Here is a 23463-nt window from a genome sequence, read left to right on the forward strand (position 1 = left end):
GCCGGCGGCCACCCGGCACGCGGCGGGCCTCGGGACGGTTCGCGGCCCGGCCCCGCGCCGGGGAGCGGTGGCGGCAGTGGCTGCGGCAGCAGGTAAGTGCTCTGCCGGGGCCGGGAGGTCTCCCCCGAGGCCGCCCTGTGCCGGTGGGCCGGCGGCCGGGCGGTGCCGGGCCGGGAACCTGGGGGTCCGCAACTTTGCGCGGGAAGTTTCCCTGCCCGGGTCCGGTTTCTGCGGAGCCGTCGGCGCCGAGGGGCCGGCTCGCAGTCCGGCTCCCGTAGCAGGCCGCCCGTTTCCCTGGACACTCGTGCTCTGTGTCGCCCCCAGGCTGCCTCCTGGAGCGGGGCCGTCGGAGACTGCATGGAGACCCCGCAGAGAAGACTTCCTCCAGGTGAGCGGGGGTCGGTGGCCGCCGGCTCCCGGTGACTTGGAGCTTTCCCTGCGGCGACCGCACGCGCCGAGATGGGGAATCCAGGTCTGCCGCTGCCCGCAGAGTGAGCGGCAGGCAACGGACTGAGGGCTGCCCCGCAAAAGATGGACCCCTGTGAAGATCTGGAAAGGTCCAGCCATAAGTCTCTGGACTCCAGGGAGACCGGGCCTCCGGAACTTGAAGGACCACGGGCCTGCGACCCTGAGGCCCTGGGGAAAGGACACGAGGAGATGTGGAGCCAGAAGTACCACCTGCAGAGCCCACGCGCGGAGAGCAGCAACAGGTGACACACCGTGATTCTTGCGTCGTTGTTCCTCGGGGAAGGAGGGCTGAAACCCTTGTATTCCTTTGTTTGTGAGCCTAGGAGAAGGTTTAGGGGGATACTGGACGACTCCGGATGAAACACGTTGGGAAACTGAAGAATTCCCGAAGAGAACCACGCCTATGGAAGGAGTGGTTAAGGACTTAGCTGGAGTGGGGGCTCAAGTGGGAATGAGAAAGAACAGAGAATATTTGATGATCACCCCCTTGTTTCTTGGGCTGGGATCCCACACCTGTCAAACCAGAAACAGACCCATGAACTAAATGAGTTGATCCGTGGTGAGCACTTAGAAAGTTGCTGGGCACCTCGCATGCCGTGCAGTGGACTAACTTTGGCTGTTCTTGTCATCCAAAGCCTGAGTTGAGTTTTGTTTTTTAATCTTCCAGTGAATGGCAAAATCGAAACAGAGTTTCCGAAGAGCTTATGATGGTTGTCCAAGAAATGAAAAAATATTTCCCATCAGAGAGACCCAATAAGCCGAGCACTCTAGATGCCCTCAACTATGCCCTTCGTTGTGTACACATGTGCAAGGTAAAACGAGCCGGAGGGAAAGTCCAGTGGTGCAAGTACATCATTTTGCTAGTAAACCTCAGCCGAGCAGGAAGAGTTGTCAGTGTGGTTCTAGTCCCTGAAATGTTTTGAGCTTTTTATGGTGCTGGATGGGTGAGGAGGAAGTCTACACTGATTCTAGTAGCGTGGTAGGTGTGCAAATTAGGAACATCAGGAGAAGGAACCTTTTTTTTTTTTTTTTAATTTTTTTTTTCAACGTTTATTTATTTTTGGGACAGAGAGAGACAGAGCATGAACGGGGGAGGGGCAGAGAGAGAGGGAGACACAGAATCGGAAACAGGCTCCAGGCTCTGAGCCATCAGCCCAGAGCCTGACGCGGGGCTCGAACTCCCGGACCGCGAGATCGTGACCTGGCTGAAGTCGGACGCTTAACCGACTGCGCCACCCAGGCGCCCCAGGAACCTTTTTTTTGTAATGGTTTAGGAACTGCTGTTTCGTGCCTGTGCCATATTTTGTGATTTGCTGCAGGAGAGTACACTTGGGCACATTTTAAAGACTCACTTTAAAAAAGATGTTTTTTAATGTTAATTTATTTTTGAGAGAATGAGAGAGACAGAGTATGAGCAGGGGAGGGGCAGAGAGGGAGACACACAGAATCGGAAGCCAGCTCCAGGCTCCGAGCTGTCAGCACAGAGCCTGATGTGGGGCTCGAACCCTCAAACCGTGAAACCATGACTTGAGCCGAAGTCGGACGCTGAACTGACTGAGCCACCCAGGCGCCCCTGAAGACTCACTTTTTAAAGAATCATTGTCTTCTGGGGTGTCTGGGTGGCTCAGTCGGTCCAGCATCTGACTTCGGCTCAGATCATGCTCTCGCGGTTTGTGGGTTTGAGCCCCGCGTCAGGCCCTGTCTGTGCTGATAGCTCGGAGCCTGGAGCCTGCTTCGGATTCTGTGTCTCCTCCCCTTTCTGCCCCTCCCATGCTCATGCTCTCTGTGTGTCTCTCAATAATAAATAAAAGTTAAAACTACTTTCTGTGAAACATTAAAAAAAAAAAAATCATTGTCTTCTAAGGTTATTGGGGAAAAAATACATTTGAGAAAATGCAGTTCCCCATTCGCTGTCATCTACATACTGTTCCGGTGCCTTCATGATATATCAGGAATCTACCAAATTAAAAATGAACAATTATAGGGGCGCCTGGGTGGCGCAGTCGGTTAAGCGTCCTACTTCAGCCAGGTCACGATCTCACGGTCCGTGAGTTCGAGCCCCGCGTCGGGCTCTGGGCTGATGGCTCAGAGCCTGGAGCCTGTTTCCGATTCTGTGTCTCCCTCTCTCTCTGCCCCTCCCCCGTTCATGCTCTGTCTCTCTCTGTCCCAAAAATAAATAAAGGTTGAAAAAAAAAAATTAAAAAAAAAAAAAATGAACAATTACAAACACCTTTTCCTTTTTATCTCTGACTTTTCGTTTGCAGGGATTTCATAAAGTACACATTTTCATTAGCATAAATCTCTGCGACTTCGTGTAGGACACACAGTTCTTGAGTACTGAAGTAATGTTTCTGCCATAAACATGTCACATGTATGTGTTCGAAATTTTTGGTTTTAGTACCTTCAATGGGTCCTGTTCCTCGCAATGTGGAACATCAAAAAATCCTGAAACTCCAAGGCTTAGGTTTGTACAACTGTCAGTATTTTAGGTGCAGATGATGCTGTGGTTTTGAGGAAAACACGCTGAGGTGTTCTCATCCTGAAAAACGAGCCAACTTGAACAGTAGTGAAACTTCCTTCCTGAAGATACTGTTGTCACTGGACTGCCTCTTTATTTTCTTGTGTTTCTTAGCAAATAGTGAGTTTTTCCAGATTCTCTGTCCAGATGGAGCACCTCGAGCAAATGTGACCACGTACAGTCTTGAGGAACTGAGCACGGTTGCTTCAGAACACGCTTCCAAAAACACAGTAAGGATTCCCAAGTTTTGCCGTATCAACCAGGGTGATTTTTCCTGACGACTTTATCTAGATGTAGATTTTTAAACCTGATAATTTGGAGTTGCAGAAACCACAATTTGAGGCTAGAAAGTAGATTACCATGGAGGTGTTGTGTAGCATACGGCCCTCGCCAGAGCCTGGACCTAAAACCAGGAGGCAGCACGCGAGCGGTGGTTCTCTGTGCTTTGGTTCTCAGGTGCCCCAACATCCTGAGCTTCCCTGAGTTTTCTGAAATTAAGAGGAAAAAAATAAACTGCAGAGCGGTTGCCCTCATTTTATTCTAAGCCCCGAATTGTTAATTTGTATTTATAACATTCTTAGTTCCAATACCTACTACGTTAAGTTGTAACAGCTGGATTTTATAGAACAGTTCAGTTGAGATGCTGTCATTTTTTGGGTAACGTTTGGAAGAGACATTTACTGTATCTGTTTTGAATCTCTTCACGTTGACTGAGTAATTCAACCGCATCCTTTACTGACGCGATGGAGATTACTTACTTAATTTTTAATTCAAGTCATGTTTAGACTTCAGCGCGATTGTAACGTAATGATTTTGTCCTGTCAGAACATGAGCTGTGCTAAAACCACAGTAGCTTTTGTTTCACTGACCGAGGTGTTTATGGTACTGCTGCGGGTGTGGCCGAGATGTGAGACACACTGAAAAGTTTAAGAAAACATTTCCCCTTTAAGATCTCCAAAATAAAGCCAGACAGGAAGGCATGCCGGTGCTAGAATTGCAGACACAAACCGTGGCCCGTTATAAACGTTCCAGATGTCCGATGGGACAAATCAGAGAAGTTATTCTTCTCTACTGACGGTGTCTCGAGGGAGGGGAATCTCGAGCCTGGTCCTAAAGCCTAGAGTTCTGTGTTGGTGAAGAGAGGACAGTCCCCCTTGTTTGCAAATGAGAAGGAGTCAGAAGCAGACGCGCCACATGCACGCTTAGTAGACATAGGAGGAGCTGGTGTATCCTTTGGTATAGAAATCAGACCTTCAGGAGGTAAAATGCAGGTTCTACGGTGATGGCTAAGCTGTATATTGGAGAATTACACGGCCATTGTGGGACATGTGTGCGTGTTTTAAGCTTTTGATCACGTTAGAAGTCTAGAAGTTTAGCTTTCAGGGAACATTGCTGCAAGGATCTCAGTGTTGGCATTCATCTCCAATGTTTTTTATAGGATACCTTTGTGGCAGTGTTTTCATTTCTGTCTGGAAGGTTAGTGCACGTTTCTGAACAGGCCACTTCGATCCTGAACTGTAAGAAGGATTTCTTGGAGTCCTCGCACTTTGTTGAACTGCTCGCCCCTCAAGATGTGAGGGTGTCCTGTGCACACACTGTCCACGCTCAGCTTCCCTTCTGGAACAGCTGGACCCAAAGAGGTAACGAGACCGATGCTCAGGTGTTTATCTTGCCTCGTAAAGATCAGTTTCATTCTTTGAGAGATAGGACCAAAATTGACACATTATTTTGAATCTGCAAACTGTATGGTTTTTCTTACCTCTTTATTTTAAAAAGTCAGAATGTGGAGTGCCTGGCTGACTCTGTCAGAGGAGCACGCAACTCTTAATCTCAGGGTCGTGAGTTCAAGGCCCACGTTAGGCATAGGGATTACTAAAAATAAGTAAAACTTAAAAAAAAATTAAAAAGTAAATAAAAAGTCAATGTGACGAAAACAGCACTTTAAATGCTTCTCATGACAAAAAGTTCCAATCAATATGCTGTCATTTAGTCAAGCTGATTAACTACGTAGGTTATATATCATACACATGGTGTGATAGCCTGCGTAACTCAATAGCAGGTTAATTGTTATGAAGACTCTGTTCCCTCTAAGTTAATAAAATTAAATGTTTTTTTCTCTTAAATTGACTTCATTATTTCTTTGCTTTGTTTGGAGATAAACTTCTCATGGCCGGCTCCCATTCTAGTTTTGCTTCCCCCTAAAAGTTCACAAATCTCATTGCTTTGTTTTCCTTCTGAAATGCTTATTTGCCTGAACCTGGGATGCCTGTTCACAGTTTCCTCTGTGGCATTCAGTCCTGTGTGCTTTTTAAAATAAGTCGTTACTTCTTTTTACAGCCACCCGTTATTACTTATTTCATATCCTTTGTTAGTGTATCTCAAAGAGCATGGTATATAGATCAACTTTTTCCTCTTGGTTCCAAGCCTTTTCCTCCATTTTTTTTTATTTAAATCTGATTTATCATGGTAAAAAAAAATAGCACAATTTACCATCTTACCATTTTTAAGTGTGCAGTTTCATAGCATTAGGTACGTTGGCATGGTTGTGAAACACACGTCCAGAACGTTCTCATCTTGCAAAACTAGGACTCTGTGCCCATTCCGATTTTTTAGTGCACACGTGGCCTAGTGGAGAACAGTCTTGCACTTACAGGCTCCTTTTTCCAGTGACAGACCTTTGCCCCATCTTTTGTGTACAGTTTGTGTAAGCTTCAGGACACACACCTGTCTTCCTCATTTCCTGTCACTCGAAAATGTGGATTTCATTTCTGTTCCTCTTTCGTGAACACGTATTTTCAACCTTTAATTGTCCACCTTTGTTTCTCTGCTTTGAGTGCTCATTCACCCACTCCGCGAACATGTATTCAACAAACACTGTGGGCCGGGAGGATGCAGGGTGTTGACACACAGCTGTGAACAGAGCAGGTGTAGGGCACTGTGTGCCAGTCCTCCCACTTACCGATGCCACTCCTCCAACTGGCCTCTCCAGTCTCTGTTCTTTTCAACCATGTTATCTTTGCGTAATACTTGCTGCTGTGCTATTTCCCCTCCGTGTGAAAACATAAATATGCCCTGAAATCGTCTTTTGGATCTAAAAGTTGGCTTCCTCCATGGAGAGACGGTGCCCATCTCAGTGACTAGCCACACGGTGCTGTGCCCCACACGCCCAAGCGATTCCAACCCTTCTTGGGCCATTTCTGGGCTGGGCCTGTGTTGCCGCCTCCTGTCCCCTCCTGGATCTCCTAGAACGTTAAGGGGACAGAGGAAGCTATCAACTCAGCCGTCGTCCGCTTTTGGCCTGGCCTCTGAGCACATCCCCACTTTGGTTTGTCGCGCGGCCCTCACAGAAGGCTCTGACCGCTGTTCCTTCAGCGCACGCTTCCAAAAGCAAGAATTCACTGTGACAGCCGAGGTGTGGAAGTGATAACGGGCTCACATCTACTACCTGAGATCCTACAGTCGGGCTCTGTGTCCTACGTGACCCCTAGAGAATGCAGTTACGTTCAGGTGCCTGGTGTTCCATATACGTAGTGCAAACAAATCTGCCCTCTGGTAGAGTTCCAGTATTTCCCGTGTGTAAAGAATTTTAAGCAAAGAATCGGAAGGTCTGAGCTTTAAATTGAGTCCTGTCCCTTCGTGAACTGTGGAGGCCGGCTAGCTTCTCCCCTTGAAATGCTAGTTTCCTGGCAGCCTGTTAACTGACACAGGGCTGCCAGGAGACGCGAGCTCGCCCATGGTGGGGAAGGCAGCAGGTATTTGGAATATTCCGCAGCATGAGGGGATCATCCTCATTGCTACCATCTATGGAAAGGGGCTCTTCTTCATGTTTCAGTGGGTTAACTAATTTAATCTCCACAAAAACCTTATGAGGTGTAGACACGGTCATTGTCCTCACTTGACAGGTAAGCTAACTGTGTTAGTTTGGGTCTGCTGGAAAGTAAACGTCAGGGCGGGGTCAGCTGTGTAAGAGACTCGCTGGGGGAGGGCGTGGGAGGAGGGGAGCGCTGCCCTCAGCCCACAGCGCTCCTCTGACACCCGTGGAAAGAGCGGGAACAAGGACTGGGGAGGAGGAGGCTTGGCCAGGCAGTCAAAGGCAAGTCCAAGGCACAGGCACACGCCGGAGGAGCCGTGCGTCTCCGTGGACTGGTCCTGCCTCGGTCTCGCTCTGTGTGCAGGCGCTGGCTGGGAGCGGACATCGGATACGGGGCCCCGGGGACAGCAGCTGTGGCCTGTGGTCAGTTCTGTCCCCTGATGCCGGAAGCCGCTCCCCTTCTTGGCCACTACAGTCATGGAGACACAGAGCTAAGTGACTCACCTGAGGTCACCCTGCCAGTAAGCGTGGGGCCACGTTTCTCCTTGGCGGTGTGAATCCAGAGTCCGTGCTCTGAACCACTGCCCCTCCTGACTGCCGAGTCCCTGTGGCTGTAACTTTAAAACAGGAGGTCTGGGGGTGTGCCTAGGTGGCTCAGTCAGTTAAGTGTCCCGACTCCTGATTTCAGTCCAGGTCATGGTCGTTAGATTGAGCCCCCACATCAGGCTCCAGGCTGACAGTGTGGAGCCTGCTTGGGATTCTCTCTCTCTCTCTCTCTCTCTCTCTCTCTCTCTATCCGCCCCCACTCTCCCTCTCTCTGCCCCCCCACCCGCTTGCACTCCATCTCTGTCAAATAAATAAAACATGAAAAATAAAATGAGATCTATAATCACACAAAAATGGGCATTCGAAAGTGGCATTAAGGAATGAGTCCTGTTCATAGAAATCATCTCAAAAAAATTGAGGATACTTTTGAAACATGCTTATCTTGCTGTAATTTCTCCATAAGTTCACCCGAGCCTTTGCTGAGGTAGTTTCTGTGGTAGGACCGTTAACATGTCTCAGAGGAATTAATTCAGTAAGCCTACCCGGTCAGCCCCCGCTCTCATTCTTTCTCACAGACGTGCTGTGAGAACAGTGTTCTGGTTTCAGAATTCCAGGACTGGAACTTTAATAGTTTTCTGAATTCTAATACTTTGATCATCCGTGCCTTTTTATTTTTTTTTTTGTTTTAAATTTTTTTTAAATTTTTTTTTCAACGTTTATTTATTTTTGGGACAGAGAGAGACAGAGCATGAACGGGGGAGGAGCAGAGAGAGAGGGAGACACAGAATGGGAAACAGGCTCCAGGCTCTGAGCCATCAGCCCAGAGCCTGATGCGGGGCTCGAACTCACGGACCGCGAGATCGTGACCTGGCTGAAGTCGGACGCTCAACCGACTGCGCCACCCAGGCGCCCCAAAATTTTTTTTAATGTTTATTTATTTTTGAAAGAGAGACAGAGTGAGAGGCAGAGGGTCAGAGAGAGGAGTCACAGAATCCGAAGCAGGCTCCAGGCTCCAAGCTGTCAGCACAGAGCCCGACACGGGGCTTGAACTCACGGAGTATAAGATCATGACCTGAGCTGAAGTCGGACACTTAACTGACTGAGCCACCCAGGCGCCCCTCATCTGTGCCTTTTTAAAAGGAGTTTGTGTGTGTGTGTGTATTTTTAATCAAGTACATCTTCATTGATCATTCAAAAGCCCATTTTCTGACTCTTCCTATATTCTTCTGCTCAGAAGTGCAAAGATCTGGACCATTTTCAGTATTTTGGTTTCCTCTCTCTCTCTTTTTTTAGAGAAGAGAGAAGGAGCACAAGGGGAGAAGAGGGAGAGGGAAAGAGAGAGAATCCTAAGCAGGCTCTACACTCAGCACGGAGCCCAGCGCAGGGCTCAAACCCACGACCCCGGGATCACAACCTGAGCCGAAATCAAGAGTCGAATGCTCAACCGACTGAGCCACCCAGGAGTCCCAGTATTTTGGTTCTTTAGAGCTCTCACTGTGTGTGCTCCTTCAGTGTATCTTTTTAAAACATCTTGGTTTTAAGCATTTCCTCTGTTCCTAGGAGTAAGGACTTTTCACCCCAGTGAGCGAATGTCCAAAAGATAAATTCAAGGAGCTGTAAGCAGAGGAGACGTAAATAGTCAGCAAACACCGGGGAGAAGGTTCAGCCCCTCGATCGAGGCAAACTTAGACGCTGCTGCACTACCACTTCACAAACCAATAAAATTCATGCAGAGAGCAATAAAATTGGTGCGATCATTGGCAGGCGTGAGGATTGTGAGAAAATGCCCTTAGAGACACTGGACCAACTTGTGTAGATCAGTGGGACAGTACACAGTGAGAGGCAGATGATCGTACCACTTGGCCCAGGGCCCCGACTTCGGGGACTTTATTCCAGGCAAGAAACAAGTGAAAGACACGTATGTGTCATACACCTAAATGCCGGAAGTTGTCGATGTCGACAATCCATGAGGTGTGTCCAGACTATTACAGTGAAATAGAGTTTTATCACCAAAGTAAATGTGTCACTGGATTATTGCAGTGATATCGGAGAGATGAGCACGGGCAGTTTCAGCGATAGAGGATGCACCCCGGGAAGCAGTAAGGGACAGACCTCAGTCCAGCGCCCTCAGTCTGAGAGCCACTGCTAGAATAGGAAAGCCCCTGGAAGATCCTGGATGTGACTACATCTCAAGAGTATCTCCTCCTTTGTTTTTTTATAATGTTTATTTTTGAGAGAGGGAAAGAGTGTGCGTGAACATGGGAGGGGCAGAGGGAGAGGGGGACAGAGGGTCCAAAGCAGGCTCTGCACTGAGAGCAGTGAGCCGGATGCGGGGCTTGAACTCACAAACTCTGAAATCACAACCTCAGCCGAAGTCGGACACTCAATCAACTGAGCCACCAGGAGCCCCAAGAGTATCTCCTTTGAAAGAATCATTTATTGTCTGGGGATAGTTCAAGTTTGTCTCACCAAGGAGGGGCTGCTCTGCCCTGTTGCTCTGGGAGGGGGTGAGTAACACTTGGTCTTTATTTCCCGCAGCATCTCAGTACGAATTCGCTCCGGTGAAATCCTTTTTCTGCAGGATCCGGTAAGTCTCGGGGCTTGTGGGGGCCGGGAATGGTGGGTTATGTTCTGATTTTATTTGGTACTTTTTAGATTCTTCCGGATTCATCTAGGACTCCGATCTTGCCATCAGAAGTTTGTATTTTGTTTATTTTTTTAGTGTGAGAGAGAACAAGTGGGGGAGAGGGAGAGAGAGAATCCTAACTCAGCAGGCTCCATGCCGAGCACAGAACTCAACACACGGGGCTCGATCTCACAACCCTGAGATGATGACCGGAGCCAAAATCAAGAGTCAGATGCTTAACCAGCTGAGCTATCCAGGCACCCCAAGAAGTTTGTATTTTGATTGGGAAGAGACATACATTCACAAAATGCCTACCTACATAAAACTGCAATCAGGAAAAAGGGCAAAAAGATTCTTGTTAGCCAGTGATGCAGGGAGGGGCATTCTCTCTCTCTCTCTCTCTCTCTCTCTGAACCACTGGATGGTAAGTTAACTGTCAAATGGCCATTGTTTTAGGTTCTTTTGTTTTTGGTTTTTGGGTTTTTTGTTTTTTTGTTTTTTTTGTTTTTGTTTTTTTTTTTTTTTTTTTTTGCTTTTTGTCCTTTGGTCACATCTAAAATTAATTTTTGAAATTTCTGTGCCTCATGTGGGGCTTGAACTCACAACCCTGGGATCAGGAGTCACATGCTCTACCGACTGAGCCAGTCAGGTGCCCTGAATTTTTGAAATTTTCAATAACTTTAAAGGAAGATAGATCTGTTCAAGGGAAGGATTTAAAATGTCCAGACATAGTGAACCAGAAGAAAACAGACCAAAATTTTAATAGTAGTTGATTTCTGGTAGGAGTCATTGGTGACTTTTACTATAATTTGTTCCTGTTACTTTGTCAATAAAAAGAAAACGTGTTTCAACGATGTTATGATTCCCAGTATTAGTACTAAAGTTCCTAAATGCTCCAGACGTGTGGAAAACTAAAGAGAACACGCCTTGTAATGGATTAGTAGGCCGCTCTGTGGGATTGGGGGAACTTGAGCTAATGGTATTCCGGTGCTTGGGGGAGCGATACCCCGGGGAAGGTGTGCAGGAGGGAGGGCTGTGTTGCTTCATTCAGTTCTTTACAGAGGAGTTCTTATGAAGAGCTTAGAACAGTGCTTACCACGTGGTAAGTGCTGTTTGTGTTTGTTTTATTAGTAAACATACCCGTGTGCCTTCTCTGAGCCAGGCGAGGCTACAGGTACAAAGTTCTTGCCCTCATGGACCTTACATTCTGTGTGTAGGGGGACCAATAATAAACAGGTGCCTGTGTATGTGTCAGCTGGCGGCAAGTTCCGTGTAGAACAGTGCAAGAGAGTAAGGGAATTCTGGGCAGTGCAGAGATTACTAGTGTTCTCAGGGGGGTCAAGGAATCTTCTCTAACGAGAAGCGTGATTGGAGCCAGAGTCTGAAGGAGGTGAGAGAGTGAGCCACACCTCTCTGAGAGAAGAGTGTTCCAGATAAGTGCAAAGGCCCTGGGGCGGAGCATGCTTGGCCTGTGGGCGGAGTGACAAGGAAGCTAATGCTGCTGGAGCACAGGAGGGGGTGAGCAGGAAGGACAGGAAGAAACAGGGAGCTTTGACTTCTGAAGGAAACGTTTTGTTCAGGTCTATCATTTATTTGAAAACTTTAGTTTTTGAATTTGCAAAATAAAGGGAAGTAGAGGAGAAAGGACAGTGGACCGGTACACACTTACCATTCCGCCTCGATAACTTTAACCCACGGCCAGTGGTTTGTCATCTCTGCCACCACCTGCTCCTCAGCCCGCCCTCCCCATGATTCTGAAGCAGAATCTCAGGTCGTGCGTCATTTCCTCCATTGGCATCTCAGAATGGGATCTAAAAGATAAGCTTCCCATTAATGTCTGTGGTGCTCAAATTGTCCCGTCTGTGGCCAGCCGGAGCCCCTTCGGGTTAGCTCTGGGGCCGTGTGAGGGCGCCCCTGTGGTCGGTGACAGCCTCCTTGGCTTCAGGGATGATGTCCCACCCAGCCTCTTCCCAGACATTTCCTGCCTCAGACACGGAGTCAGTTGTTTCTCCAAGGATCCTTCACTCCTCGTGCTGGGAAGTGGCATCACCATCCGGAGACCAACTCTGCATGGTGGGGGGGCGGGGAGGTTGCTAGGCTTATCATGGCTTCTAGGCATTCTCAGTTTCATCTTCCAGAAGGATGGTAATTGGTAATTGGTGTTAAAAAGGGACCGCGTTGGGCGCTGTGCTGGGGATGGCGTGGGCGCGACAGGCAGCAGGTGCACGGGGGGGAGGGGATGCGGAAGTGTCTTGGATATCGTGGATAGATTTGTATGGGAGAGTTACTGGAGTTTATCCACGGTCGAGGTTGGGGTGTGAAATAGAGGCTGAGTCGAGGTGGCGCAAGTGTCTTTGGCTCCAGTCGCCGTGTGCGGGGGCAAAGGAGACTAGGAAGGCAGCTTCCTGGAGCGGAGGGCAAGAGTACAAGTTAGGTTCGCCTTACCTGTTGGGAATCTGCCCGTGCTGTTGAGCAGGCGGGGTCCGTGAGTCTGGAGTTGCGGGAGAATTCCGGGCTAGAGGCAGGGACTCGGGTCGCCTGCGCACACAGAGCATCGCAAACCCCATGGCGGGGTGGGCCTGGGAGATGCACACACAGAAGTCGGAGGGAGCGGGAGACACAGGCTCAGCTCGTGGCTCAGGGTCCGGGGAAGGCCACCCTCTTCTCAGTGGCGGAAGCGGGTTCGTGGTGGAGAGTGGGGGCACTGGTGGAGGTGCCGGAGTCTGCAGAGAGGCGAATGAGCGAGGTGGGGGTGGGAGTGCGTGTGCACGTGGCCACGGACGGACGTGGAGCTTCTAGGCCACTACAGACTGTTTGACACCTATGTAAACGACGGTGGGAGAGGGGATGTGACTGGTAGAAACAAGGGAGTATGAATTCAGTTGTGGGCACACGGACACTAAGGGGACCGTCGTATCCAAGGAGAAGTGTCCTCTGGGCAGCTGGAGCTGTGAAACAGGGTGACAGTCTTGGAGTCGAGCCGCCCCGACCCAGGGAGGCGCCCCGCAGCGGGGGTTGGGGCTTGGCCAGCAGGTTGCAGCCCTGCTTTCTGGCTCAAGCAGGCACGTAAGGAGTGTTCAACCGCACACAGGGCCCTGCGCCCATCAGGTGTGGCTAAAGCAGTAAGACTGAGTCAGTCCCCTGAGAGATAGAGGAAGGGACGGTGAAGAACTGGCTTTGGGGGCACGATCACAAGGAACCCCGTTTTCTGTCATGTGGTACTTGGTTTAGACGCATGAGGTAAGATAGGTAGTTACACCTGTCCCTCTTGGAAGAAGCGGGAAGTCACATTGGGAAATTAGGGTTTGGCGGTCAGAAGGAAAGTTGCAGGATGGCTGGTTCCAGTTTTAACTCACTAAGCTGGTTCTCCATAAAGCCTCTTTTTTTTTTATAAGTTTATTTTATTTTGAGAGAAAGAGAGCTGGGGAGGGGCAGAGAGAGAAGAGAGAGACAGAGGTGCCACACTGTCAGCGCAGAACCTGATGTGGGGCTCGAACTCAACAAACCAAGAGATCATGACCTGAGCTAAAACCAAAAGTCAGATGCTTAACCCACTGAGCCACCCAGGCGGGCAGCTTTCCATAAGACCTCTTTATCTCTGAATAATGAATAAGTATAATTGCCTTTGGGTATTGAAAATATAAACTAATGTTTCTCTTCTCTTTCAAATAAACACGTTTAAACATTTTAGACTTGATCTGTCTGTCTCAGAAATTACCAATAAGACATTTCTCCTGCCTGGTTTCACGTTGGGCTAATTGAATGCGTGAGGACAGGCACTCATCATTTTTATTCTTTTCAGTGGAGGCGAAGTCCGAGAGCAAGAGAAGCGTTACTACCCATTCCGGATTATTCCCTATTTGATGCGTGTACATGTCTCTACCCAGCGGGAACCTGAGTCGTGCTGTCTCACCCTGGTGGAGAAAGTTTGCTCTGGTTATGAAGGTGAGTCCGGAGCGTCTGCTTTTAGATCAGACGTAACCTGTCAGCACATCAGGTGGGAACACGTGAAAGCCTGTTTACTGAGCTGTGGAACCAGAAAAGAGCTCTCAAGGCTTCAGCTTGGCCCCGAACTCTGTGGGCATCTGTAGCATATAGCAGATCTTCCCTGATGTGTATTTACTACCCTTGACTTCTTGCGTGCTTATCTCCTTCAAGGCAGCAGCACGGCCCAAGGGTCTAAGCACAGACTTGGCCACAGATATGTGATCCTCTGACCCTTTCTGTACTGGGGACTGTCCTATGGCCTTTTGCTTCTGCCCTGTGTGAAATAGCATAGAAAGTGTGGCACAGAAACATCACAAAAACGAATTTGTGTTTTTTAAGTGTTTTGAAATCCCTTGAGTAAAAACTATAGTTTATATCTTCTGATGGCAGAACTACATTTCTAAATTCATGCATTAGTACGGAAGTAGCTTACATTTATTATTTGCAATTACAGTCCGCTCTGCTGTAACCTGACATCTGCTTCCTTAAAAATTACTGTCCTGTGCAAAATAAACCCTAAACACACATGCACAAAACCACAGGGCTTATGGGAAAAATGGGTTTTAGGGGCACAACACTCAAAACACTTAACTGCACATTAAAAATAAGACACGAATCTAATAAAAACAGTAACGGTTTTACACATTAAATGGTTAAGAAATACACAGTCGCTGCAGTAAATATGGCACCTCACCTTGAAAAAGCCCCGCGATGGCTTGTGGCTGTGGGTGTTGGCACCTGCCGCGGCTCCTGAGTTACTGTGGAAGGAGGGGGGTGGAAGGAAGGTTGTCTGAAGTCAGATGTGGACGGGCATGGCTCGTAACACACAGCACACAGAGGTAGCCATAGGTGTTTGAGGGGTGTGCGTGTGTTTGTGTATTCGTGGGTGACTCTGTTCACCTCTCGTGTCTTGCAAATGAAATTGTGCGTGATTTCAAATCACTCCACTTGCAAAATGAATTACAGCGGAATTGGCCACACCAATTATATTACATAGATTTGAAATCTCCGAATCACGCCGACACCAAATCCAGGGTGCTCAGTTACACACAACCACCAAATACAACCATGCTTTCTAGTCCTGACCTTTAATTTCCCCTTGCTTTGACTGTTGGATTATTTGTGGTGAGTAAGCTTTTCGTGTACACAAATTACTTAAAATTAACTTTAGGAGGGCGCCTGGGTGGCTCAGTCAGTTGAGCATTCAACTTGGGCTCAGACCCTGATCTCACGGTTTGTGCGTTTAAGCCCCGCGTCGGGCTCTGTGCTGACAGCTCAGAGCCTGGAGCCTGCTTCGGATTCTGTGTCTCCCTCTCTCTCTGCCCCTCCCCCACTCATGCTCTGTCTCTCAAAAATGAATAAACATTAAAAAAAATAAAAAGTTAAATTAACTTTAGGGGCACCTGAGTGGCTCAGTCAGTTAAGCTTCTGATTCTTGATCTCAGCTCAGGTTTTGATCTCAGGGTCGTGAGTTTGAGCCCTGCATTGGGCTCTGCACTGGGTGGGAAGCCTTAAAAAAAGAAAGAAAGAAAATTAAATTAACTTTATTAGGCATTGCATTTTGACTTAATTAAAATGGAGTTAATGAATATTATAATTTAACTATAGCTTTGGCTACTTAAAAGCCAGGCGCCCTAAGTGACATTTCTATCATTTCATATAGAGATATTGTTTCCTTTTTAATGTAAGTGGTTAGTTAAGTAAATGACTAATTAGATATTTGCCTTTAGGTGAGTCTTTCTGTTTTTCATAGCTCCTCGAATCCCGATGGATAAAATAATTTTTACCACAACACACACCCCAGGGTGTGTTTTTCTTGAAAGGTAAGTACTTCATGGGGCGCCTGGGTGGCGCAGTCGGTTAAGCGTCCGACTTCAGCCAGGTCACGATCTCGCGGTCCGTGAGTTCGAGCCCCGCGTCAGGCTCTGGGCTGATGGCTCAGAGCCTGGAGCCTGTTTCCGATTCTGTGTCTCCCTCTCTCTGCCCCTCGCCCGTTCATGCTCTGTCTCTCTCTGTCCCAAAAATAAATAAACGTTGAAAAAAAAAAAAAAGAAAAAAGAAAGGTAAGTACTTCTTTAGGCCTGAAAGACATTTGTTTCTGAAAGTAGAGAAAAATGTGAGAACATTTACATTATGTTTACATACTTCTACATTATGTAACAGACATCTATCCATTTGCCCATTTGATTTCTGTTAGTTTGCAGTTTATTTTTAATATAAGTAGTTTGCATATTCTACTTCTCAGATTTAAATTTGATTTCAGATTTATGTTTGATTTCACAATAGTCTGCTTTAGGTAAGTCAGGACTTAATTATCGTTCTATTTCACACAAGAGGACAATGAACCTGGCCACATAGTATGTGATGTGTTTGAAATGAGACCAAAACTCTGGCCTCCTACTTCCTGTGCCAAAGTGATTTCCACCAGACAAGGGCTTCCCCAACCAGGCTTTGATGAAATGTTTATTAGTCTGAAGTGAGGGGGGAAGCAAAGGAAAAATAAGAACAGGTTTTGTTTTGTTTTGTTTTTTTTTGGTAAAGGTAAGTTTATTTAATTTAAAACATTATTACTTATTTTGAACTTACGTCCTTTCTACTTTTTTGGTATTAAAAGAGTCTTAAAGAAGAGTGATAGTAGATAGTAGTTGTTCCTTATTATTGTTTTTTAAATAAATTGATTTGGAAAAAGAAACATTGTTATCCCCTGATGAGTACCCTCTGTTTTCCCCCACATTTATTTTTAAATTTTACTTATTCACGAAATGTGAAAATCTGGGGATCAGTGCACCACGGCACACGTAAGCGTAGAGCAAAAGAGTCAGAAAAGCTGGCACGGTTATGATAGTTATTCGTTTTGATTTTTAAAAAATCTTAACATCTGAAAATAGGCTTATTTAATAGTAGACAGCCTGAAACTAAACAATAACAGCGAAATACTCCGTATAATGTCATCTGTAGAAAGTAAGAACATTTAGCTGGAGATATTTAACGGTTTACATTTATTGCATGAGAAAGTATTTGTGCATTTGTACACACAGAAAACATTTATGGGGTCGGGTCTTCCTAAGTCATCCTGAAGACTTTGAATTCACAGCTTTCCCATGAACCTGCATCCCGCCCACGTTTCTGCGTGCCGGTTGTCTGTCTGTCATCACCTTCTAGGCGACATTGCTTATGTACAGTCTTAACCATGCCGTGTAAATTTGTAGCCCCCCCATTCATTTGACATCATAAACATTTTTCTGCATTATGGTGTGATCTTTGTAAACTTTTTTTAAGGAGGGGGGCATCAGAGACCCCCGAGGAACTTGCTAAAAATGCGGATTCCTGGTCTTACTCCAGCAGCCCTGACTTAGCCTGTGGTGAGCCTGTGAATCGTCTTGTAGCAAGTTCCGCGGGTGATTTTGATGCACTCTGTCTGATGACCAGCATTTCTTAGATTGTGTAACCATTTCCCCAGCGTGGGCACTAGGGTGGTTTGCTCTTATAAATGCGGTAATGACATCTTCCGCGTACCTGTTTTTTCTTTCGTATTTAGAATTAAGTAAAAAAGTATTTTTAAAAGTGTATAAAGTATGAAAATTGCTTGCTGTGTGTAACATGCTGCCCGTGCTGTGTGTGTCCCCAGAGCGGTGTCTCTGCCGGGTTACCTACCTCAGGATCTGCTAGGGACATCCATCTTGGCGTACGTGCACCCCGAAGACCGTTCTCTCATGGTTGCCATACACCAAAAAGGTAAGGGCCTGCTTCTTTTTTTTTTTTTTTTTTTAATTTTTTTTTTTCAACGTTTATTTTTATTTTGGGACAGAGAGAGACAGAGCATGAACGGGGGAGGGGCAGAGAGAGAGGGAGACACAGAATCGGAAACAGGCTCCAGGCTCTGAGCCCTCAGCCCAGAGCCTGACGCGGGGCTCGAACTCACGGACCGCGAGATCGTGACCTGGCCGAAGTCGGACGCTTAACCGACTGCGCCACCCAGGCGCCCCAAGGGCCTGCTTCTTTACAGGAGCAACCGCTCATCTGCTCCGACTCTCCATTTCATTTCATGTTAGAGCTCCTCTTAAGGTCTAATCACTACAGCTCACCCTTCAACAGGTAAGCAGTGTGTTGAAGCTGCCAAAACAGTTTCTTCTCTATTTGGACATTCCGAAAACCTCACTAAATGCCTGGGAACAGCCATTTGCAATAAATACCTGCGTTAAATAAATTCTAATCTCGTCGTATTCTCTTATTTAGTCTTGAAGTATGCAGGCCACCCTCCCTTTGAACACTCACCCATTCGATTCCGTACCCAAAATGGAGATTACGTCATATTGGACTCCAGCTGGTCCAGCTTCATGAACCCGTGGAGCCAGAAGGTTTCTTTCATCATCGGTCGGCATAAAGTTTGAACGTAAGTCCATCAGTGTTGGTGTTTATAGAAGGACTTTTTTTTACCAAATAATATTCTTCCATCCACTGACACCCTTTGAATCAATTGACACATAAACCGAATAAAGCACAGAATGTTTTTAAAGTGCTTTTGGAATACAGTGTGGCAGTACGTGTCAAGAGCCTTAAAAGATTTCTACCACTTTGACCTCATGATTCCCTTATGGGAACAGTCTAAGGGAACATGCCTAAATACAGAAAAGCTTTACAAAGAAAAGACATCTTTTGCACCATTGTTCAATCATAATGACAGACTTAGAGCAGCTTATATGCCCATCATTAAGAAAGTTCTGGAATATTTGACATGTTGTATTATTGGTCAATACAAATTTTTGCAAAGATTATATAACATGAGAAATTGATAATAGATTAGACTTAAAAAGCAGCATACAAAATTGCTGATGCCCTATGGTCATAACATGTTCAAAAGACACACAAACATTGTAAAACAGGAAAAAGAAGAAGAAAGGTAATACATTAAAATACAGATTTTGGCTATGTGTAAGGTAATGGGGAGATAAGGGTTTTTTTTTTTTTTTCTCTTCTGAATTTTAAAGTTCTCTTTACTGAGTGTGTAAAAACTTTTTGTATCGGCTTCTGCTGTCAAATTCCACTTATTTGTGTCCATTTTATCAAATCTTTTTTTTTTTAAGTTTATTTATTTTAAGAGAGAGAGTGTGTGTGTGGGAGGGGCAGAGAGAGAGGGGGAGACAGAGGATCCCAAGCAGGCTCTGCACTGTCAGCACAGAGCCTGATGTGGGGCTTGAACTCACGAACCGCGAGATCATGACTTGAGCCTAAATCAAGAGTCAGACGCTAAACCCACTGAGCCACCCTGGCGCCCCTCAAATCTTTATTTTTTAAAAAATTCGATGCTTTTTAGTTTTTATTTTCCTGCCCAGCACGGCTGACTCAAGCCTCTTTGATGGCTGCCGCTCGTCCGTGTGACAGGACCTTGTGAAATAGACCTGAAACAACCTGGCCCGCCATTCCTGTCCCCTAAAATACTCCGAGCCCCTTGACTTTTTGGCTTAAAATTTAAAACTGACCTGCAAGTTTCTCAGCTGGGCCGTAGGCTCTTCACAAAGACCGTGAAGTCTTTGTTTTTGAAGCACGGAAATTATACTTAACTCTTCAGGATCCTGCTGAGATTGAGAAATTAATTCTGTCTTCTGTGTTTTGTTGTACAGCTTTGTGCACATGAGCACAAAACTGGGAGCAGTAGGTCTGCCGGTAAGACTTACTTTGGCATGTCTTCATACTGTAATAGAGGGCACCTAGCCATGGCAGGAAGAGGTCCCAAGGTCCTCCTGCGTCGGTGTACGTCTGGGTTCGGCCCTCAGCGGAGCAGATCTGGAACCCTAAGCAGAGAAGTGGGCTCCATGCCATCCTAACTCATGAGACCAAATTTGTGCTAGGGAGCTAGTGTAATAATTAGGATAAGAAATATGACTGCCCAGTAAGTGTTATTCACGTTGGTCAGAAAGGACATTTTTTTTTCCAGTAGGAAAACCTGTGGGGAAATGAAAATAAGCAGGTGGTTGCTTAGTATGACTGTGAGAAACCCCAGGGCAGGTATGATTGCTTTCATGAGACATCTGTCTGTCTACTGGTCTGCGTACCCTCCCTGTCAGTGCCAGAGCCACGTCCCAGATGCCCCAAGTGTCCTTTCAGTTTTTTTATTATTAACTGATACCCAAGTGCTCCCCACATCTGCAGATTAAAAAAAAAAAATTATACCTGTGTCTGCATCTCAGTTTTCAGAATTATGTAAGGGAAGTATTCAGAGTCTAATAAGTATTAATCTTGTAATATAATTGTAAGCTAATTGTCCATAGTGTTTATAAAATGATTTTAACAAGTGCTTAGGGATCCCTGGCTGTGTCAGACATCATGCTAGACCCTGAGAACGAGATGGTAAACCAGACAGACGTCCCCTCTACCATCACAGGGCCCCTAGCGTAGCAGGAGAGCCAGGATATGGAGGTGGCACGGTCACCTGTGAGCAGAGCTTTGGAGAGTGTGGCAGTTGAAGCAGGAAGTGGATAGTTAGCAGGGACCCTAACTGTCTGTGGGCAGGCAGGTTATGTGCTGTTTCCTCTCATTCTACACTTAAAATCCGTGTTTGGCGAAAGAGTAACCCTGGCAGAGGTCACTGAGGGGAGGAAGTTGCAAATGCAGACGAGAACCAGGTTTTCTCCCTGACTCCTCGTGTGCCTTCCTTCCATCCCTGGTGCTGCCCGGCATTTGCCGCTGCCCCACAAAGGCCCTGTCTCTGCAGCCTCCACATTAATCGTCTTGAGTTACATGATTAGTGATTGAACATACAACTTCCCTTTGTAGAAAGTTTCACCAACAGGAATACGTAAATCTCATAATACAAAGCAGTCTGCCCTATTTCCATTTTGGAATTTCACTTGAAAAATAAAACCCAAACATTTTTGGAAGGTATTCAAGCTTACAGTGGACGCATGCATTGATCACAAATCAGATGTACTTTATTCAACCAGCCTGCCCCTTCACTGACGTATTCCTGCTTGTACGTGCCAGGCACTGTTGGAGGCACTGGAGAGGTGAACAAAATTGGCCAGAGAGCCTCACCCCACAGTGCTCGTGTGGCAGTGGGAGGCACAGGCAACAGACCAATGGAGTGTCGCATACAGTGCGCCAGGCTGTGCGTTCCAGTACAGTTTGCCATTTACGTACCACATGCGCGATGCTGTGCGGATAGGCATTGGTTGGCACCATCCACGGTCTGTGCACCGAGGGAGTCGATGTTGTCGGGGCGGGGGGGGGGTGAGGTCTGGACAAAGAGGGAGGTGGTCTCCGGAGGCAGAGCTCTTCCTGACTGACGCTGCCAACATCCTGTGGTTTGTGGATAATTACTTCTGTCTTTGGGACAGCGTCTCAGTTTTTAGGGAATTGGGCTGTGTGTTTAAGTTGCGAGAAACAGTGGCTATGGCAGAATGGAAAAAGGAACGCGTTGACTTTGGAGTCAGGCATGCCGACTGGAACCCTGACTACTGCTTCTGCGTCAGGTGACTCAGCAAGGGTCCAGACCTGTCTGGCATCATGATGATTCCTGCTTTGTGGGGTCTGGAGGACTCAGGGGATACTTGCCTGACTCAGTAGATCGTATCAGTGGTACCTTAGTTACTCAGGTACCAAGAGGCAATACGCCACCGTAGCAAACGTGCACTCTGGAGCCCAGGCTCTGGTCCCTTTGTGAACACCTGCTTAGACTTCACCAGCCAGGTGACCTCGGGCAAGTTTTCAACTCTGGTGAAGGACGTAATACTTGCTAGAGCATCTGGAACGGTGCCAGATGCTGAGCACCGATGCTGGCGCGTCGGAAGGGCTTAGAAAATGTTATTCTTGCTGTGTGTTATAAAAGATACATAGAAGTCAGTTCCTGCATAGAAGTCAGTTCCTTCCCTTCTTCGCGATGATTTCTGCTGGCATTTCTGCCCCTGGCTGTGTTCAGGTAGTAGTTTTAAAAGGCTCTAGTATAAACAAGACTAAGGGTACCATGACAGCCACGTTTTCACCAATAGGTGGGTAGCAGAACCACCTTTATAACATAACTGAAGTGCTTGGGTACGTTAAACATTAAATGTTGTCTGGCAGACCTAGGGTCTTAAAATTCCTAGCATAGGTTATTCAGTTAATGTTGAATTTTGAAACCAGTAGCTGGTGAAGATACTTTGGTAGGTAGAGAGGTTACTCGTCACTGATTTTAGGTTTCTACAAATTCAGTGCTGACACAATTGTGGAAAGAAAGATTAGAGCTCTAGACAAGCCAGAGAAGCCTCTTAATGTCTCATTTGTTTCTTAGTATTTTCTCTGCCTCCATAAATGGAATTTTAGCTTTATATTTTCTGTTTGAAGTCAGAGAGTTGCTTTGTGTAAGTATAGATTTATTATTTGAACATTCTGTTTAAAGGTCGCCTTAGACATGGGGTGCCTGGGTAGCTTAGTTGGTTGAGTATCCAGCTTCTGCTCAGGTCATGATCTCACGGTTCGTGGGTTTGAGCCCCACATCGGGCTCTGTGCTGACAGCTCGGAGCCTGGAGCCTGCTTCCATTCTGTCTCCCTCTCTCTCTGCCCCTGAAAACATTAAAAAATTTTTCTTAATTTTAAAAATTAAAAAAAAATCACCTTAGACTTTATTGTAAATTCATTTTGAATTGCTTGACTCCATCTTTCACTTGGCACCTTGTAGGAGTCCACTGAATGAGGATGTTTTCGCGACCCAAATAAAAAAGACGAACCATAATGACAAAGATGTAACAGAATTGCAAGAACAAATTCACAAACTTCTCTTACAGGTAAAGTGAGATTTTAAAAAGCAAACACAAAATTTCCATAGTCGTGTTTTATTTTAACGTTTGCTCATAGTGAAGTCACTTCACAAAGGTACACCGCAAGGAGAGAAAAATCTTTACCGTCTGTGTTCCGGGAGTTTTTGTTTTCCTGGTTGTTTTTTAAATTCAGTTTTATTAATCTTGTTCCTGACTGAAACGCACAGAACATTCTTTTAAGATCCCATTCTAAGCAAATCGAGTCATAGTAGGCAGGTAAGACAAGGAAGCTATTTCTAAATGAGAACATCCTTCTTGTATTTCCAACACTAGCCATGTGCTCAACTTCTGGGATCTGCCGTATTTTTTTAAACAATAATTCTAATTGTAAAGGATGGGGGCAGAGGGATGGCAGGTCTCAGCATCTCTGGTTACTCCAAAACAAACGTGGCAAAAACTACTTCTTGAAAGCAGATGCCAAAAATGATTTCTACTGGAGACCCAACTAATAAGCTTGTGAAGCGTTGACTGATGTCACACAGAAAACCGTGCGCCCCATAAGCGTCTTTTGTAAAGTCTCTAGGGTTCGTGAAGTAAGTTCGTGGAAAAAAGTATGGTATTTAATTTGTTCTGTCTGTTCCAAACTCAGCATAAAGAACTACTAGAGTTGACTGTCCTATTTTGTGACCTCTCTTATAACCATGTGGCTTTCTAAAGACTTGTTCTAGAAATGTCCACCGGGCTAGAAAACTAGACTTTGCCCTTGAGAGTTACC

At 46.4% G+C, this 23463-nt stretch overlaps 1 protein-coding gene across 1 annotated transcript in view; it reads left to right on the forward strand.

Moving 5' to 3' along the window:
• The window catches only part of PER3 (period circadian regulator 3), a 59131-nt gene continuing 35668 nt past the window's right edge, over positions 1-23463 (forward strand). Inside the window, 13 exon segments of the mRNA XM_040471510.1 lie at positions 1-92; positions 325-710; positions 1136-1280; positions 1788-1791; positions 3101-3216; positions 4425-4626; positions 5043-5045; positions 9882-9930; positions 13772-13914; positions 15710-15779; positions 17585-17691; positions 18193-18349; positions 22610-22715. Coding sequence (XP_040327444.1) covers positions 532-710; positions 1136-1280; positions 1788-1791; positions 3101-3216; positions 4425-4626; positions 5043-5045; positions 9882-9930; positions 13772-13914; positions 15710-15779; positions 17585-17691; positions 18193-18349; positions 22610-22715 — 1281 coding nt within the window. The 5' untranslated portion in view covers positions 1-92; positions 325-531.

This window comes from Herpailurus yagouaroundi, unplaced genomic scaffold (assembly GCF_014898765.1).
Source record: "Herpailurus yagouaroundi ecotype Mexico unplaced genomic scaffold, PumYag 77, whole genome shotgun sequence".
NCBI lineage: Eukaryota > Metazoa > Chordata > Mammalia > Carnivora > Felidae > Herpailurus > Herpailurus yagouaroundi.